The 18943-nt window shown below is 42.1% G+C and overlaps 1 protein-coding gene across 2 annotated transcripts in view; it reads right to left on the bottom strand.

The window, feature by feature from the left end:
• Positions 1-18402, bottom strand: part of LOC108696771 (brain-specific angiogenesis inhibitor 1-associated protein 2) — a 140417-nt gene extending 122015 nt beyond the window's left edge. Inside the window, exons 1-2 of one of the 2 annotated variants that reach the window (XM_018226402.2) lie at positions 18296-18402; positions 6056-6279 (exon numbers count right to left, since the gene is read on the bottom strand). In XM_018226402.2, coding sequence (XP_018081891.2) covers positions 6056-6103 — 48 coding nt within the window. In that variant the 5' untranslated portion in view covers positions 6104-6279; positions 18296-18402. Of the gene's footprint in view, positions 1-6055; positions 6376-18295 lie in introns of those variants that run through there. The other variant, XM_041569643.1, reaches the window with a different exon arrangement.
• Between the last annotated feature and the right edge of the window lie 541 nt (positions 18403-18943).

Here is an 18943-nt window from a genome sequence, read left to right as displayed (position 1 = left end):
GCCTCTTTAATTTTTATCACTGACAGCTGGGAGAATTTGTTTATGTACAGTAGTGATGGGCAAATTCACAGCGAATTTCTGTGTTTCGCCACTGGTGAATAAATTCGTATTTTCAGCATGGTCTAAATTCCCCTAGCAACCATGCATTGATTTGAATAAGAGACTAGAATATGAATAGGAGAGACCTGAATAGAAAGACGAAAAAGTAGCAATAATAAAATGTGTAGCCTTACAGAGCATTTTTTTTTAGATGGGGTCAGTGACCCCCATTTAAAAACTGAAAAGAGTCAGAAGAAGAAGAAGGTAAATAATGAAAAAACGAATGAAGACCAATTGAAAAGTTGCATAGAATCGGCTACTCTATAACATACTATAAGTTAACTTAAAGGTGAATCACCCCTTTAACGTTTAGTATGATGTAGACTAGAGAGTGCTATTGATTTAAATTTGCAATTGATTTAAATTTTTTATTACTTGATTACTTTTTGAGTTATTTAGCTTTTTATTCAGCAGCTCCCCAGTTTGCAGTTTCAGCAATCTGGTTGCTGGGGACCAATTTACCCTAGCAACCATGCATTGATTTGAATAAAAGTGGCCATAGACGTAGAGATCCGCTCGTCTGGCGATGTCGCCAAATAAGCGGATCTCTTCCCGATATGCCGACATTGAAGTGGGCGATATCGGGCTGATCCGATTGTGGGCCCTTGCCCAATGTTCGGATCATAATGGATCCAAAACGTGCAGTCGGATCGCGGGATTGAAAACACTCATAGATGTGGCCGTGACCCGACTGGATTTTTTAACCTGTCCAATCGAGATCTGCCTGATTTGCGGCCAGATATCGATCGGGGAAGCCCATCGGATGGCTCCACACATGGGCCAATAAGCTGCTGATTCTATCGGCAGCTTTTATCGGCCCGTGTATGGGGGCTTTTAGAGCCTGGAATATGAATAGGAGAGGCCTGAATAGAAAGATGAGTAATAAAATGTAGCAATAGGGAAATAATTTTAGATGGGGTCAGTGACCCCCTTTGGAAAGCTGGAAAAAAATCAGAAGGAGGCAAATAATTAAAAAAAACTATAAAAAAAATAAACAATGAAGACCAATTGAAAAGCAGCTTTGTATAACATGGTAGTATAAATACTAAAAGTTAACTTAAGGATGAACCCCCTTTTAAGAACGCCAATGGGCACATTCATGGAAAGGAATTTTCAGACTGTGGTTCCGGCGCTTTTTTGCTGAATAATTCCCAGGGTCCAATCACAGGAGAGCCGAGTGGGTGACAGAAGGAACTACTCTTCGTATACAGACGAGAGGATACAGGCTGCATTTATTCTAAACAACCCTACCTGTCAATAAGGCTGAATGGACGGAGGTCCCACATATTGTTGTAAGGTTAGTAATATTGTAAATAGGGCCAATAGCAACATACACTGGGTGTTTAATATTCCTGGAGCCTGATACACACACACAATAAAGTCTCATTGTTCCCAGACAGCTCAGCCGGGAGACAAAGACGGGTCGTCTGAGATTTATTGTTATCCCATGAGCTGTAACTTGCCCAGAGCAGCCGGACACAGACCCTCCAATCAATACTCTGCAAACTAGAAAGGAAACCACAGCCCCATGAAAATTCATTATTTCCCCTACAAATCTTTCCTTTTGGGATCACGATAACTATAATTTCTTATGGGGCCCGATTCGGTGTTCTCAGTAATACTGAAGTCTAGAGGGCCCGGCACTGGTCAGTGGGGCTCATTTATAAACACTGGGCAAATTTGCACTGGGGCAGTAACTCATGGCAACCAATCAGACGTTTGCTTTTATTGTTCAATCTGCAGTTAAATGAAAAAAAAGGAAGTCAACAGTTGCTTTTAATTCAGCAGCTCTCCAGTTTGCAGTTTCAGCAATCTGGTTGCTAGCGTCCAAAGTACCCTAGCAACCATGCACTGATTTGAATAAGAGACTGGAATATGAATAGGAGAGGCCTGAATAGAAAGATGAGTAATAAAAAGAAGCAATAACAATAAACTAGAAGCCTTACAGAGCATTTGTTTTGTAGATGGGGTCAGTGACCCCCATTTGAAAGCTGAAAATATAATATAGAGAGATGAAAAATAAATAATGAACACCAATTGAAAAGTTGGCCATTCTATAACATACTAAAGGGTTTGTTCACCTTTGAGTTAACTTTTAGTATGATGTAGAGAGTGATATTCTAAGACAATTTGCAATTGGTTTTTATTTTTTATTATTTAAGGTTTTGGAGTCTATCTTTTTATTCAGCAGCTCTCCAGTTTGCACTTTCAGCAGTCTGGTTGCTATGGTCCAAATTACACTAGCGACCATACACTGATTTGAATAAGAGACTGGAATAGGACCTTACTAGAAATATGAGAAATAAAAAGTAACAATAACAATAAAGTTGTAGCCTTACAGAGCATTTGCTTTTTTGATGGGGTCCGCGACGCCCATTTGAAAGCTGGAGTCAGAAGAAAAAGGCAAATAATTATAAAAAATATAAAAAATAAATAATGAAAACCAATGGGAAAATTGCTTAGAAAATGGGAAATTGAATTTAATTACATACTAAAAGTTTACTTAAAGGTGAACAACCCCTTTAAAGGTGAACCGCCCCTTTCAGTCCCTCTCCTATTTATGTCCCAGGCTCTCCTTCAGATCAGTACACGGTTGCTAGGGTAATTTAGACCCTAGTGACCAGATGGCTGAAATTGCAAACTGGAGAGCTGCTGCATAAAAAGCTAAATAACTCAAAAAACACAAATAATAAAAAATGAAAACCAATTGCAAATGATCTCACCAAATCACTAAAAACCCCTTTAGGGTAAGGGCATACGCTAAGATTCTGGGAGATTAGTCGCCCAGCGATAAATCGTCTCTTCTTCGGGCGACTAATCTCACCGAAAAGCCTTCCCGTCGGCTAGAATCTAAATCGCCGGTGGGATGCCACTCGGAACGTTTCGTTTTCCAAAATCACCCAAAGTTTAATCGTAAGGCAACTTCGGGCGACTTCAAGAAACTAAGGGGCAAATTCACTAAGATGCGAAGTTGCGCCAGGCGCAACTTCGCCGCACTTCGCCAGGGCTCCGCAAATTCACTAAAATCTGAAGTTGCGCACAGAGGTAGCGTAAGGTTGCGAAGTTGCGCTAGCGTTGTTTCGCTATATAAAGCGAAGTTACGCTAGCGAAGGCTAATTTGCATACGGCGTGAAATTCAAATTTCAATGGAGGAACACGTATCTGCACTACAAATGCCTAGAAAACCTTCAAATCAGCCAATAAAAATTTTATTTTGCCCTACACATGTGCCCACTGTATAGGTAAGTTGCCATGAGTCAGGAAATGTAGGGGGGAGGAAGGGGAGCCCCAAAAAATTTTTGATCTTTTTCAGCCTATCAGCCATCATGTAGAAAACACGCCAGCGTTTTTTGGGACTTAGAAAAAATTTTGACTTTTTTTGAAACCATCCCTATCTACTCTATTGCGCTTCGCCAGGTCTGAGGTGGCGAAGGAAGTCTAGCGTAAAAGGTAGCGTTCGCTACACTGCGCAAGTTAGTGAATTTGCGTAGTTTCGTCGCTAGCGAAGATTCGCCTGGCGTAAGGTTGCGAAGTAACACTAGCGAAACTACGCCAGCGTTCGTTAGTGAATTTGCGCAGTAGCGAAAATGCCAAACGCTAGCGAATTAACGCTAGCGTTTGGCACTTCGCGCGTTAGTGAATTTGCCCCTAAGTGATCCGAGTGCCATCCCGCCGGCGATTTAGATTCTAGCCAGCGGGAAGGATTTTCGGGGAGATTAGTCGCCCGAAGAAGAGGTGATTTATCGCCGGGCGATTAAATCTCCCCAAATCTTAGCATGTGCCTTTACCCTTAAGGTTTGATCTGATTGGGAGAGCAAGACAAAGTGATCTCTCAAAAACATTTTATTCCTTGTCTACTAATTAGAATAGAACAGGGTTCTCTCCGATTTTATCCTTAATATAATGCCCCTTTTCTTTGGCACAAATATGCCATTCAGGGGACCCACAATGACCCATCTACGTCTCCATTTAGAAATAAAAAATCTAGAAAGCTCCCCCCCCCAGTATAATGGGAGAGAGCGGAGGCCAGTTGGAGTGTGGTTGGCAGAAGCGCAGGAGGATATATATGGAACACAATATTCCGCTCAATGCTACTGTTGTACTCCTGCCCATAATTACGTGAGAAATGCGAAAGGGGAAATAAAACCCTCTCCAAATGGCATTTCTTAGCGCTCACACTTACAGGGGGGAAAAAAAACAAGTAAGAAGAATAAAGGGGGAAAAACTGTGCCGTAATAGAATTAATTTTTAACATATTGGGTCACATCTGTTATTTCTGAGAAGGCCTAATTTTGGGGAGCTGTTTGGAGCGTTAAATGAAGGGGAAACGCAAGCCAAAATAAGGTTACGGAAGCCACGAGACCGAAAACATTTTCAGACACGGATTCAGACAAAGCTGTGAACAAGACTGAGAGCAATTAGTGGGACTGTCGCTGGGAACAATCGGCTTTTTACTGCTGTTATATAAATGCTTATTCCATGGAATTCCTTCTACAGGGGGCTTCTCTTTCCAACCTGCACCCCTCCTACATATATTATACTACAACTCCCAGCATCCTCTTACAGTCTTTAGCTTCGCGTCAATGCAGGAATGTTGCATTTTGTTAGCTTTATAGCAGACATCCTTCCACTACACACAAATATTGGACTACAACTCCCAGCATCCTCCTACAATCTTCAGAAAGGCAGAAATATTGTGATGGGTTTGCTTTAGAGCAGATATCCGTTAACTACACACAAATACTGAACTACAACTCCCAGCATCCTCCTACAATCTTCAGAAAGGCAGAAATATTGCGATGGGTTTGCTTTAGAGCAGATATCCGTTAACTACACACAAATACTGAACTACAACTCCCAGCATCCTCCTACAATCTTCAGCTTTGGGTCAATGCAGGAATGTTGCAATGGGTTAGCTATAGAGCAGACATCCTTCCACTACACACAAATATTGGACTACAACTCCCAGCATCCTCCTACAATCTTCAGAAAGGCAGAAATATTGCGATGGGTTTGCTTTAGAGCAGATATCCGTTAACTACACACAAATACTGAACTACAACTCCCAGAATCCTCCTACAATCTTCAGCTTTGTGTCAATGCAGGAATGTTGCAATCGCTTTGCTTTAGAGCATATATCCTTCCACCGTTGGACTACAACTCACAGAATTCTCTTACAATCTTTAGCTTCGCGTCAATGCAGGAAAGTTGCAGTGGGTTAGCTTTAGAGCAGACATCCTTCCACCACACACACAAATATTGGACTACAACTCCCAGCATCCTCCTCCTACAATCTTCAGAAAGGCAGAAATGTTGCGATGGGTTTGCTTTAGAGCAGATATCCGTTAACTACACACAAATATTGAACTACAACTCCCAGCATCCTCCTACAATCTTCAGACATGCATCAATGCAGGAATGTTGCAATGGCTTTGCTTTAGAGCAGACGATCCTTCCGACGTTGGACTACAACTCACAGAATTCTCCTACAATATTCAGCTTCGTGTCAATGCAGGAATGTTGCCGTGGGTTAGCTTTAGAGCAGACATCCTTCTAATACACACAAATATTGGACTACAATTCCCAGCAGGTTTGGAGAGTTGTTGGCAGTTGTTCTTGACTAAGAGGGTGACAGGGCCCTTACATTTGATACACTGTTATTTATATAGTTCTAGCTCTATCTGTCCCACAGTAAATGAAATAAAAGGCAAGGCATAAAGCCCCCCAGACTAAGTCATGTCACTTCCCAGCACCATTTTACTGGCTGAATGGCCGTGCAAAGACCCCAGATGTTCCCAGAATAAAAGCATGGGGGGAGGCAAGACATTAAAGTGAAATGAATGGGATGGGTATGAGGGGTCACTGACCCCCTGCTCAGTACACAAATATGATAGGTATGCAGGGACTGTGCCCATGCCTCAGATACAAACATACAGGAGAGGAGTCAGGTACTTACTCTATACACATTCTCTGTCAGTCTGTTCACCTCATCGGACCTGGACATGTTGCTTGGAGAGGGGGGGCTGCTCACATGGAACCTTGACAGGAGGCTCAGAGAGTCCAGTTTGTGGGGAGTCCCTGGAGATGAAGAGACAGACAGAAGGGGTCTCTCTGGTGACCACAATGTCCAGTGCTCAGGGTGACTGGGTGGGAGCTTGTCAGTGGGTGGGAGAGGGGGGCCTGGAGAGGAAACAGGGTGGGAGGGAGAGAACAGGCTCAGACAAAAGTTCTGCAGCTTATAATAAAAACTTCCAGCCAATAGGGAGGAGCGGGGCTCTGCATAAAGGGCGGGGCCAAGCCGGGGCATTGACAGAACAGGGGAGGGTAAAGGGCTGTGTCTTTGCATCTGATGAAAATGTTTTAACCCGGCCGATCAATGTTCTGACAGATCGTAAAATGCACAATCATTCCACTAACCTCACGATAATTTGACGGATTGGTCGGATTGCACTAAAATCGGTCGCTCGTACACCAGATCTATGGGGCCCTTTAACCTTCCAGCCCTATTGTATGATCCCCCCCCCCAAAGCCTTTCATCTGTCGCTGCCCACACTGCCAGTGGACTAGAAACAGTTAAACCCTGTGATGCCCCCACCCCCCCTTCCAGCAGCACAAGCCACAGTCACATCATGAATGGAGATGTATTGGCTTGTGTCATAGTCACAGCTTTTGTTATGTACCAACTCACTACTATCTGTTTCCTCTGTTTCATCCCCCCACTGTGCAACACAACTGTGTTTCCCTCAATAAATGGTTTCATGTAAAATAATTGAGTTCTGTAATAGGCTGTCACTATAGAAATGTAACAGGGATAATAATACACAGGAACCAGGAATAACCTGTAGATAACAATTGTCCTTAAAGGACAAGGAAAGTTAAACTAAAGAAGTAGCTAGAAATGTTATACATTATGTTTTGTGCTTCTGTACCAGCCCAAGGCAACCACAGCCCTTTAGCAGTAAAGATCTGTGTCTCCAAAGATGCCCCAGTAGCTCCCCATCTTCTTTTCTGCTGATTCACTGCACATGCTCTGTGCTGCTGTCACTTACTGAGCTTAGGGACCCACTCACAATATACAGTACACATAAAATAGAAATGGCACAATATAAGGCTGATTAGTAATTAATACAGATAATTACTACATGGCAGCACAGAAACCAGTGCAATTAGCATCAGAATTTAATAATCAGCCCTGTAGCATCAGCTTATATTACAGACCAGCCTCATTTTCTGCTGGATAATTAGTGACGAGCCCTAAGCTTAGCTTCTCAACAGCTGCTCAGAGCCCACTGAGCATGTGAGTGTCACAGACACTTTCCAAGATGGTGACCCCCTGTGACAAGTTTGAAGTCCTGGATCATTGCTGCTATTGACAAGCTGAAACTTAAGGCTGGTGCAATAAGGTCGTTATATAAAATAAGGCATTTTTAGCCCTATTCATTTTTAGGGGTTAGTTCTCCTTTAAAGGGCTTGATTAGTATGATGTAGTAATAAAAAGTAGCAATAACAATTCATGTGTAGCCTTACAGAGCATTTGTTTTCAGGTGGCCTATTTGAAAGCTGGGAAGAGTCAGAAGAAGAAGGCAATAAACTATAAAAAAAAAAAAAAAAAATAATGAAGACCATTTCAAAAGTTGCTCAGAATTGACCATTCTATAAGGCACTAAAAGTTAACTTAAAGGTAACCCCACCCCATTAAAGGGCTTGTTTAGTATGATGTAGAGAGTGATATTCTGAGGCAAAGTGCAATTCGTTTTCAATTATAATTATTTGTGTTTTTTGAGTTATTTAGCTTTTTATTCGGCAGCTCTCCAGTTTGCAAGTCTGTTTCAGCAGTCTGGTTGCTAGGGTCAAAATTCCCCAACAACCATGCATTGATTTTAGTAAGAGACTGGAATATGAATAGCAGAGGGCCTGATTAAAGCAATAAAAAGTAACAATAACAAAAAATGTGTTGCTGTGCACAGTATTTGTTTTTTAAATGGGGTCTGTGACCCCAGTGAATGAAGACCAACTGAAAAGTTGATTAGAATTGGCCATTATGTAACATACTAAAAGTTAATGTAAAGTTCAACCAATCCTTTAATGATGTCATTGGTTAAACAGTAGAATCCCTTTTTTTTTTACAGGGGAACAGAAAACAATTGTGCAAAATCCAGGAAAATATAAAATCAGAGAAATGCATTATACTTTATGTATTAGTGGGACAACATAAAAATGGTATAAAATGAGGGAAAACATAAAATAAGGATATATAAAATTGAGGTTTCACTTTAATCCGTGCCTAATGATGTCACATGTGAAGAATAAAGCAGTCATTGCACTCTTCCAGGTGCCTGGTGTCTAACCTAGGTCTCCCACGCTCTCCACTATTGGGCCCAGGCATGGATAGGCGATGTTCTGGGCAGGGGAGTGAAGGATGGGGCCCACCGGGTTTTTTCCCAGTGTCCCAATGGCCCAGTTTGTAGGGTTGCCACCTGGCCAGTAAAATACAAATTTACCGGTATTATTATTAAATTTGTTATCCCTCTTGTTCTGCCCCTGGCCCTCCTCAGATTTGCCCTCTCAGCTCTCCTATTTACCTAAACCAAGGCCTGCAGTTCCTTCCTGGCCAAACTGGCTTCAAAACTTTATACCGGCCTTTCTATATATTTATCTTTTTTCCCTATTAATAACATTGGGATCAACCAACATTTTTACCGGACAGGCCAGGTAAAATACCAGCCAAGTGGCAACCCTATTCGTGACTCCACCCCTGAAACATCCCAAGCCCCCGAAATGTCACAACTCCACCCCAAAAACTGAACAACCCCACCTCTCTCTGGTCCGCCCCACCCCCTACGTCACCGGCCAGTAGAGCCAGAACTAAAAGGTGGCAACCCTACCAGTCTGACACATGATACGTATCTTTATTAACATTCAGGTTACACTCTACAGTCTTCTTGGGGCTACAACTCCCAAGATCCCCATTAGCCTTTGGTGGTAGTGGTGGGCTGGGGGGGATAAGGCTTGCAGTAAAGTCATCCACTAATATAGCAAAGGCACAGTGGGTATCAAAGCTGCTTTGTTGAACTGAAGTCCTGAATCCTGGTGGTGTTTGACATGCCAGCAAATATGCTTTACCTATTGGTTATACAGAGAGAACCCCAGGAAAAAAAACTGTTAATCTTTTAATGCCCCTCATTAATGTAAATGGAACCCCATAGATGTTCCCAATCGATCTACAGTGTTTGATTGTGAAAAGAGGGACCATGTGTAGTGTAGGCCCAGGGTGAGCTGATTTGGCCACTGTGTGCCCTGCCCGGTGACCCGTTATAAATAAAATAAAGGGAATTACTCGTACAGGGCCTTGTGCCTCTGTGTCTGTGTGAGTACAACATTTTCCAGCTTAGTCGCTCCAGATGGGACAAAGCGGGTGCCTATGGGGGTTCTTCCAGTAGAAGCCCCCTGCAGGTGAAGCGGTCACACAAGCTGACAATCACCTTGACCTGCGTGCTAATTGCAGCCTAAGCATGAGGGTGGGTGGCAGGGTGAGCTTTTAGCCTGATTTCCAAATACTCATCATTAGCATTGGTGATTGTGAGCATGTTCTTTAATGCTCGTCAACTCACCTTTCATAACAAATCCCACGAGCAGGCATGTTTCATTGAAAACGGGGTCACAGAGGGAAAACAAAGCCGAAAGCATTGAAAAGCTGGAGTCTACTGATCTAATGGAGTTACAATCATGAAAGCTGTCGTCTGGCTACTTGTTGTGGGTTAATGAAGTGGAAGAATTTTGCCTATGCTTCCACCTAATGTCCAGTTACATTGTTGGAAAACCATTCTGCTTTTATTAGACTAGAGGAGGGAGAAGCAGCATGGCAGCTTTAAGAAATTAATTCTTTTTATTCAGTTTCATGACTCGGGCTATCTTCCTGCATCAGGGATATTCCTGGTCAACTGTGGGTTCTTCCATGCAGGTCTGCCAGAAAGGCAGAACTTCTTGCTTAACCTAGTACAGATATGAGACCTGTTATCCAGAATGCTAGGGACCTGGTGTTTTCCGGATAATGGATCTTTCTGTAATTTGGATCTTCATACCTTAAGTCTACTAGAAAATCATTAAATAAACCCAATAGTCTGGTTTTGCTTCCAATAATGATTAATTATATCTTAGTTGGGATCAAGTACAAGCTACTGTTTTATTATTACAGAGACAAAGGAAATCATTTTTAAAAATTTGGATTATTTGGATACACAGAATAGAATGCAAAATGGGATATACCCCTATGGATTTATTGTGTCAAACAGCACAACGTTTCGGGGGCAGGCCCCTTCGTCAGGTGAGCACCAGATTATTGCATACTGAAAGGCCAGGGAGTGCATACAAATTCTACTTTGGGCTATGGGAGATGGGCATTAGGTCATTTGGAACTTTCTGGATAACGGGTTTCCGGATAACGGATCCCATACCTGTACCAGCATGTCTAACTCCTCTTTTATTTGATAATCAATAAAACAGTTTAAAGAAAAAAAGCTCAATAAATCAAAACCCACAAAGAATAAAAAAATGAGCCAATTGCAAATAGTCTCAGAATATCAGTCGCTACATCGTACTAAAAGTTAATTTAAAGGTGAACAACCCCTTTAATCACCTTCTGTCTGATCACTCACAGCGGTCACTCCCAGTGTATTCCGGGACCATCTCACATGAAAGTGATTCAGTATTGATAGTTAAAGTGCATCATAAATTTCCTCAAAATCCTGCACAACTGGTTTCTTTAAGGATAAAAGAAAACATTGCTTTCTGTACAAAGGTGATGCATTAAATGCTTCTAAATTTTCCTACAGAAACATATATATTTGTTGGACAGAGACATGCGAATGGTCTGAAGAGAAACACAATGAGAATCTGCTAAGAAGGAAATGTCAAGCTTGGGTTCTTCAGATACTTGAGAGTAAACTTAGTGGCGTCACCACCGTGGATCCCTACTAAACGAATCCAATAGATAATGGATAGTAATAATAAATAACATTGAGCATTGCAATATCTATTAGATTTTCCTAGCATTGTACAGGTATGGGACCTGTTATCCAGAATGCTTGGGACCTGGGGCTTTCCGGATAACAGATCTTTCTGTAATTTGTATTTCCGTGCCTTTAAGCTGGCCATAGACGCAAAGATCTGATCGTACGAATCGAGGATTCGTACAATTTTCGGAACGTGTGTGGAGAGTCCCGACATTTTTCGTCCGCCGGAGATCGGTCGTTTGGTCGATCGGACAGGTTAGAAAATTTCTGCGTGTATTGCCGATCGTACGATTTTCAGTGGGAGACTGTCGCTAGCTTTGGTTGGACATAGATATCATACGATTAGTGTCAGGGGCAGAACATTGCTGATCTGTTCTTTAACTAATCTGACTGGTAAGACTTTGATCTGAATGGTTAGTGGCGGGTCGGGAGATGGGAAAGTCCGATCGTACGATGATTTGTACGATCGGATCTTTGAATTTATGGCCAGCTTAAGTCTACTAGAAGATCGTTTAAAAGTTAAATAAAGCCAGTAGAATTGGTTTGCTTCCATTAAGAATTAATTATAATTGAGTTGGGACTATGTATAAGGCACTGTTTATTATTACAGGGAAAAAGTCATTTTTAAACATTTGGATTATTCAGATAAAATGGAATCAATGGGAGACAGCCTTTCCGTAATTTAGAGCTTTCTGGATGCCATACCAATGGATCTCATACCTGTATATGATATTGGCAACACATAGAAATCCACAAACCCAGAGGTCCAGCACATCTGCAAGCAGGGGAGTAACTACTACAGTTGAAGCAGACCCTGGGGCTGCAGGGGGGACCAGGAGGTATAGGGGCCAAATGTAGGGTTACCTATCCGGTAAAACACCTGCCAAGGCCGGGGCCGATATTATAAATATACCGGCAATGTAGTTGCTGGTAAATTTGTAAAACCCCTAACAAAAGCCCTTGGCCCGCCACCAATCCGCTCAAAACGTACCTTTTCTCCGCCTTCTGTCCATTATGTGACAGTGTCAGACTGGCCCACAGGGATACCAGGAGAACTCTCATTGAGCCCAGGTGTCAGTGGTCCCTCATGATATTAAACTTTTGGCCTATTTCATGGCCATTCCCAATTCTATGAAGCTAAATAGATGGCTTAATAGATTATAGTATGTCAAGAATAGAGACTAGAGGAATAGAGGTTGAGTGAGGAGAGGAAGAATAATAGTACTGAGAGGTCTAAGGTTTTTGGGTGAGCCTCTGGTGTCCCAGTCTGACACTGTTAAGTGAAGTGGCTCCACCCTCTTTACATCATGACCCGCCCATTTTGCATTACAAACCCATTTTGTTCCTACTCCCACCACTGGCCAGTGGAAATTTTTTGAAAAGCTGGCAACCCTAGCCCCACGAGGTCTTAAAGTGATACCGACACCTTCCTATAAAAATCATAGGAACGTGTCCATATCTAGGAGGTGCTGCATGCCGAATATTTTCAACTAAAACCCCCCCCCCAGCCCTCCGAACCTTCTTTAAGCCGACTCTCCGACACATCTTAATGATCTTCTGTGTTGTTTCAGTAGCGCGGGGCTGGGGGCGGTGCGAACCTTCCATAGGCTGATTACAAATAAAAACAGGACTTCAGGCTATGGAAGGATCGCTCCCTCCCCCCCCCCAGGCCAGCGTAACTGGGGCAATGCAGAAGATCAATAAAGGAAAACTATACCCCCAAAATGAATACTTAAGCAACAGATTGTTTACATCATATTAAGTGACATATTAAAAAATCTTACCAAACTGGAATATATATTTAAGTAAATATTGTCCTTTTACATCTCTTGCCTTGAGACACCGTTTTGTGATGGTCTGTGTGCTGCCTCAGAGATCACCTGACCAGAAATACTTCAACTTAAACTTTTACAGGAAGAAGTGAGGAAGCAAAATACACAACTCTGTCTGTAAATTGGCTCATGTGACCTAACATGTATGGTTTGTTGGCATGTTTGTGTGCACCGGGAATCGTACGATTCCAGGTGGGCGGCCATTATTTCTTTTAAAATGGCAGTTTTCTATTTATGATTACCCAATGGCACATACTACTCAAAAGTATATTATTATGAAAATGGTTTATTTACATGAAGCAGGGTTTTACATATTTTATATGTTTTATGCAATATCTTTTTACAGAGACCTTCATTGTTTGGGGGGTATAGTTTTCCTTTAAGATGTGTCGGAGGATCGGCTTAACTAAGGTTCGCGGGGCTGCACCTCCTGGATATGGACACGTTATATAATTTTTATAGGAATGTGTCGTATCGCTTTAATTCATATACAATTTCAATAAATATTGGTAAAACAGGTCAACCTCTAGACATTTTGGAGGCCTGAAAAATAATTTGCTGTGGGGCCTGGTAATATCTAGTTACACCACTAGCTGCGAGGCAGATAAAGCTTCAGCACACTATTAACAACTATTGAGCATATTTACAAAGGGGCAAACTGTATCTCTGTGACACCTTGGTTTGCCATCTAAAAGACGAGTATTCACGTTTATAAGAGCACGTGAATAGGAGGCTGAGCGGATGATGAAGTTGTTCAGTAAGTTGGAGACACCTAGTTCTATAGGGTTGTTACCAACATGTGTCAAGTGCACAGACTGTAGTGGAATGTTGAACTCTATACTGCATTCCTCAAAGGTGGTAATGTTAATGTCTTATCCTTACCGTAAATAAGCTGAAAATGAGTCCCCCCACGCAACGTGAAGTTACCAGAAACTTTCCATGGGGTGTTCCAACAATTCTTGGAGTCATGCAATGCTCAAGATTAGTGATGGGTGAATTTATTCGCCAGGAGTGGATTTGTGGATTCTTGCGAAAAAAAATCGCCACCGAAAAAATTAGCCCATTGACTTTAATGCATTTGGACAAAAAAGTTGCACATGTAAAAAATAGTCACGGGCGTAAAAATTGTCGTGCGTCAAAATTCTTTTGACGCCCATTGACTTCAATGCATTTTGCAAAATTGTTGGTGTTTCGCAAATTTTTTCGAAGTTTCGCAAATTTTTCAGCGAAACGGGATTCAGAGGAAGAGATTTCAGAGGAAGTGTGTTGTTCATGGGACAACATTTCCATATCTCATCCAGGGCTTATTATTCAAGTTGGACCAGACTGAACTCAATCTTTAGATTTCCATTCTGCTGTTAGGGTTTTGCAGAGCTACATTTTTCCTTAGTTTTCCCCCTGGTCATATATGGTATAAGCATGTAAAAGCCATTCTTTAAAACTAGGTAATGCTTAGAGCAGGTAGGCACAATTATTCCAATAATAGGACCTATTATCCAGAATGCTTGGGATCACTGGTTTTCCGGATAATGGATCTTTATGTCATTTGGATCTTTATACCTTAAGTCTACTTAAACATATTTAAATATTAAATAATCCCAATAGGACTGTTTTGCCTCCAATAAGGATGAATTGTATCAAGTACAAAGGTACTGCTTTATTATTACAGAGGAAAAGGAAATAGTTTTTAAAAATCGGACTTATTTGATTATAATGGAGTCTGTGGGAGATGGCCTTCCCGTAATTTGGAGCTTTCTGGATAAAGGGATACTGGATAACAAATACCTGCATGTTACCTTCTGCTCTTTCTCTTGGGGTGTTTCTCTTGGGAAATATATATATATATGGTATAAATCCAATGGTCCTGTACTAAAAGCTGCATAGACCACTAGTGATGGGACCACTAGTGATGGGCGAATTTATTCTTCAGGCGCGAATTTGCGGCAAATTCCTGCATTTTGCCACCGCCGAATAAATTCGTGAAACTACAGCGAAAAAAAAATGGACGTCAGCGTCCAAAATGAGACACCGATGGTGTTTCGTGAATTTTTTGACGTTTCGCGAAATTTGCTAATTTTTCGGCTAACCGAAATGGGACAAATTCGCCCATCACTATAGACCGCTCAAAGTCTGAGGTTATAGAATGATGATATGCTGCAGGTCAAGCTAAACCTGTATTACCAGGCAGTAAGCAAAGGCTAAAAAAAACTTTCTGTTATAGGGAAAGCTACATCATGGGCAGCAGCGCTGAGCAATAATTTAACAGGAGATAATAGAACTATAACACGCCATGCAGTTATCGTAGCCGCCTGAGCCTGATAATTACAGCACTTCGGTCAAGGTAAAGTAAAGGCAATAAAAACAATTGTGCAAGCCTCCATAGACTAAAGCAAATAGAGCCAATTTTAGTAAATTTCACACATGCAATAGGAGACTACCCATAGGCTTTATTGTATAATTCGCTTTTCAGTTTCACTATCCCTATCCATGTTCCTGTCTGTGGCATAACATGCATTCTCAGCTATACATGGGAAGGTCTGCTAATGTAAGATGCAGATTATATGAGACAGGTATGGGACCTCTTATGCAGAATGCTTGGGACCTGGTGTATTCCGGATAATGGATCTTTCCTTAATTTGGATCTTTAGCAAAAAAATCATGTAAACATGAAATAAACCCAATAGGCTGGTTTTGCTTCCAATAAGGATTAATTGTATCTTAGTTGGGATCAAGTACAAGCTACTGTTTTATTAATTTTTGAAAATTTGGATTATTTAGATAAAATGGAGTCTATGGGAGACGACCATCCCATTATTCAGAGCTTTCCGGATCACGGGTTTCCGGATAATGGATCCTATACCTGGATGAACCAGTGTTTAAAGTGACTTGAAACCAATCCTACACAAAGGCTAATGGAGGCATTAACAGCTTATGAACCTTCAGATTCTGCAGTTGCATTAGGTGCAAGTGACCAGGATATGGGCAGCAAATTCTCCATCCTAGAAGAGCCATCAGGAAGTGAAGAATTCCATTCCCATTCTCTTGTCTAGATATCCGGGGAAAGATTCTCTTTCAAGATGATTAAAGTGGCGCCAACCAGTGTCTGTCAGTAGTTTCACAGGATTGCTTTGGATGGTTCTATATTTATAGGATTATGTTTAGTTCTCCTTTATATGTATTTCTGTTCCATAGGTAATACTGTGTAGCATATGCCACCTTAAAGGAGAGTTAAACAAAAATAAATGTGGCTAAAAATGCCATATTTTATATAGTGAATTTATGGCACCAGCCTAAAGTTTCAGCTTGTCAATAGCAGCAATGATCCAGGACTTCAAACTTGTCACAGGGGGTCACCATCTTGGAAAGTGTCTGTGACACTCACATGCTCAGTGGGCTCTGATTGGCTGTTGAGAAGCTAAGCTTAGGGCTCGTCACTAATTATCCAGCAGAAAATGAGCTTCCCCTGTAATATAAGCTGATGCTACAGGTTTGCTGATTATTACATTCTGATGCTAATTGCACTGGTTTCTGTGCTGCTATGTAGTAATTATCTGTATTAATTATGCCTCTATCTTTAGGGGTATGCAGATGCAGTTTTCCGAAAAGGGGTATTACAGGTAAATGCAGCTTTTGTGATCCGTAAAACAGCAGACGACGTGTCTGATGATTCTGGGAATCGTAGCTCAACAATAAATGATGGGCCATTGCTTGGACAATGCTGTTTGGTATAAATTGCTTGGCAAATATACTTCAATAGAGGGAGGACAGCTTCTGTGTTCATGTTAGTATAATATAATGACATAGTTGGCCGCACCATAGATATAAATGGCCAGGGCCGGATTTACATAGTGGGCGCCCCTAGGCCCACTACCGGTCGTCGCCCCTGTCCCCTCCAGGGGGACCGGAACATAGGGGTTTGGCACACGGGAAATTTAAAAAATTATTGTTTCTCCAGCGCATCCCCAGTGTTCTTGAACCAATGTGGGTGTGGTTGGGCAGCATGCCGCCCCCCTAAAATCCTGCTGCCCTAGGCCCGGGCCTAGGTGGCCTTTCCACAAATCCGGGCCTGTAAATGGCCCAGCTAACCTCCACCATCTCAGCGTCTTTGAGTTATTATTATTATTGCTATTATTTTAGTATGATGTAGAGAGTGACATTCTGAGACAATCTACAATCCGTTTCCATTTTTTATTATTTGTGGTTGTTGAGTTATTCAGCTTTTTATACAGCAGCTCTCCAGTTTGCAATGTTAGCAAATAATTAATAAAACGGAAACAAAATGAATAATGAAGACCAATGGAAAAGTTGCTCAGAATTGACCATTCTATAACATACTAAAAGTTGACTTAAAGATGAACCACCCTTTTAATGGAAAAGCCTTGTGTTTCTCACCCTTTTTTGTTGTTTGGGTCATTTCTGCGGTCATACAGATGCTATGGGGTGGACTGGGCCAACGGGGCACCGGGAAAAAAAACCGTGGGCCCTCTGCTCTAGTGGGCCCCGTGGCCCAGATCCGCTCCCTGCTGAATCTTCCTCCCTTTATCGGGAAGTTTGCAGAAAATACAAACTGCGCACGCACTGTGCGACGGAAGTCACGGCTCCCCAGTCCGACCCTGCAGATGTTTTGTTGGTCAGCCATAAATGATTCTGATTTTACAGCACTGAGCAGCAAGCATCCATAGGGCCAATGACATAACTGGATATTACTGAGCCCCACAAGATATTTCAGGCCCCAAAAATGTCTAGAGATTGACCTGTTTTACCAATATTTATTGAAATTGTATATGAATTAGGACCTCCCGGGCCCCCCTGCAGCCGCAGGGTCTGCTTCCTCTGTAGTTATGCCCCTGCATAGGGCCCCAGCAAAGGACTGAACATCAAGTTGAAACCCTGGGTTTACATGTGGAAAGAGATGGATTAGAAAAATAAGGGACAGATGGAAGAGGACGGTGAATACTGGGATTGGGGGGCTGCGTGAATGACAAAACATTAAGGAGCAGGGAGACAAAACAAAGAATCGGAGAGCTGCTTGTGGAGGAGAATTAAAAGGAGGATCAGGGGAGAATCCTGGGGATGATATAGAATAAAACAGTAGCGGGGATATGGGTGTGTGACAGGGGGGCAATATAATAAATGCAGCTGCTTTGAATCTACATTCCCTTCCCAGCCCTGTAGAGTTTAATTGATCCCTCCATTCATTTATATTGCTCCATCCTGCAGCCTCCCCAGGCGCTGGTGCGTGATTAATCAAAGCCCTCCTTATATCCAGCAGCCTCAGTCCCTACTGGTACGACAGATAGAGAAGACCCCATACAGATGATATGGCATATAGACAAGAGCTGGATTGCTTACCTCTGCACTGTGCATTCTACTAGGAGGCTCCAGGCCTGGGCTGCGCTGAGTGACGGGCTGTGTGTGCTGCAGTGAGACTGTCTGGAGTACATTAAATCAGTCTGGGAGTATGTGTATCTCTCTGTGAGCTCTGGAGGTACCAACAGGTTCTGTGCTATCAGCCAATGATCAATGTATCAGAGCCCTCTCCAGGCACATACGTTGCCAGTGCCTCAAAATTCGGACAAAACAATGACCTGCTCTTACAACTTGTGGCTAGTGTTGCCACCTGGCCAGTATTTTATTGGCCTGGCCGGTATAAATGATGGTTGATCCCAATGTTATTAATAGGGGAAAAAGATAAATTATATAGGAAGGCCGGTATTTTTTTCCAACCCTACCTGTGGCCTTCCAGCTGTTGTGAAACTACAACTCCCATCATCCCCTGACGACTGGATGAAACCTGAATGTTACATTTTTTTTATTATTATTATGATTATTATTATTATTATTATTATTATTAACCCTTCTTATAATATGTAACGTAGTGCCAAGGTGAATGCCATCTCCTACCTGCTATAAATATGACTCTCTGGAGCTTCTGATGACAGTTAGTATAGAACAGAAAGAAGTACTGACCTGGAGAGGGCCCTGGGCACAAAACTAGCA

This window comes from Xenopus laevis, chromosome 7L (genome assembly GCF_017654675.1).
Source record: "Xenopus laevis strain J_2021 chromosome 7L, Xenopus_laevis_v10.1, whole genome shotgun sequence".
In the NCBI taxonomy this organism is placed as follows: domain Eukaryota; kingdom Metazoa; phylum Chordata; class Amphibia; order Anura; family Pipidae; genus Xenopus; species Xenopus laevis.
Note: the sequence above shows the minus strand (reverse complement) of the source record. Positions and strands in the feature narration are given on the sequence as shown.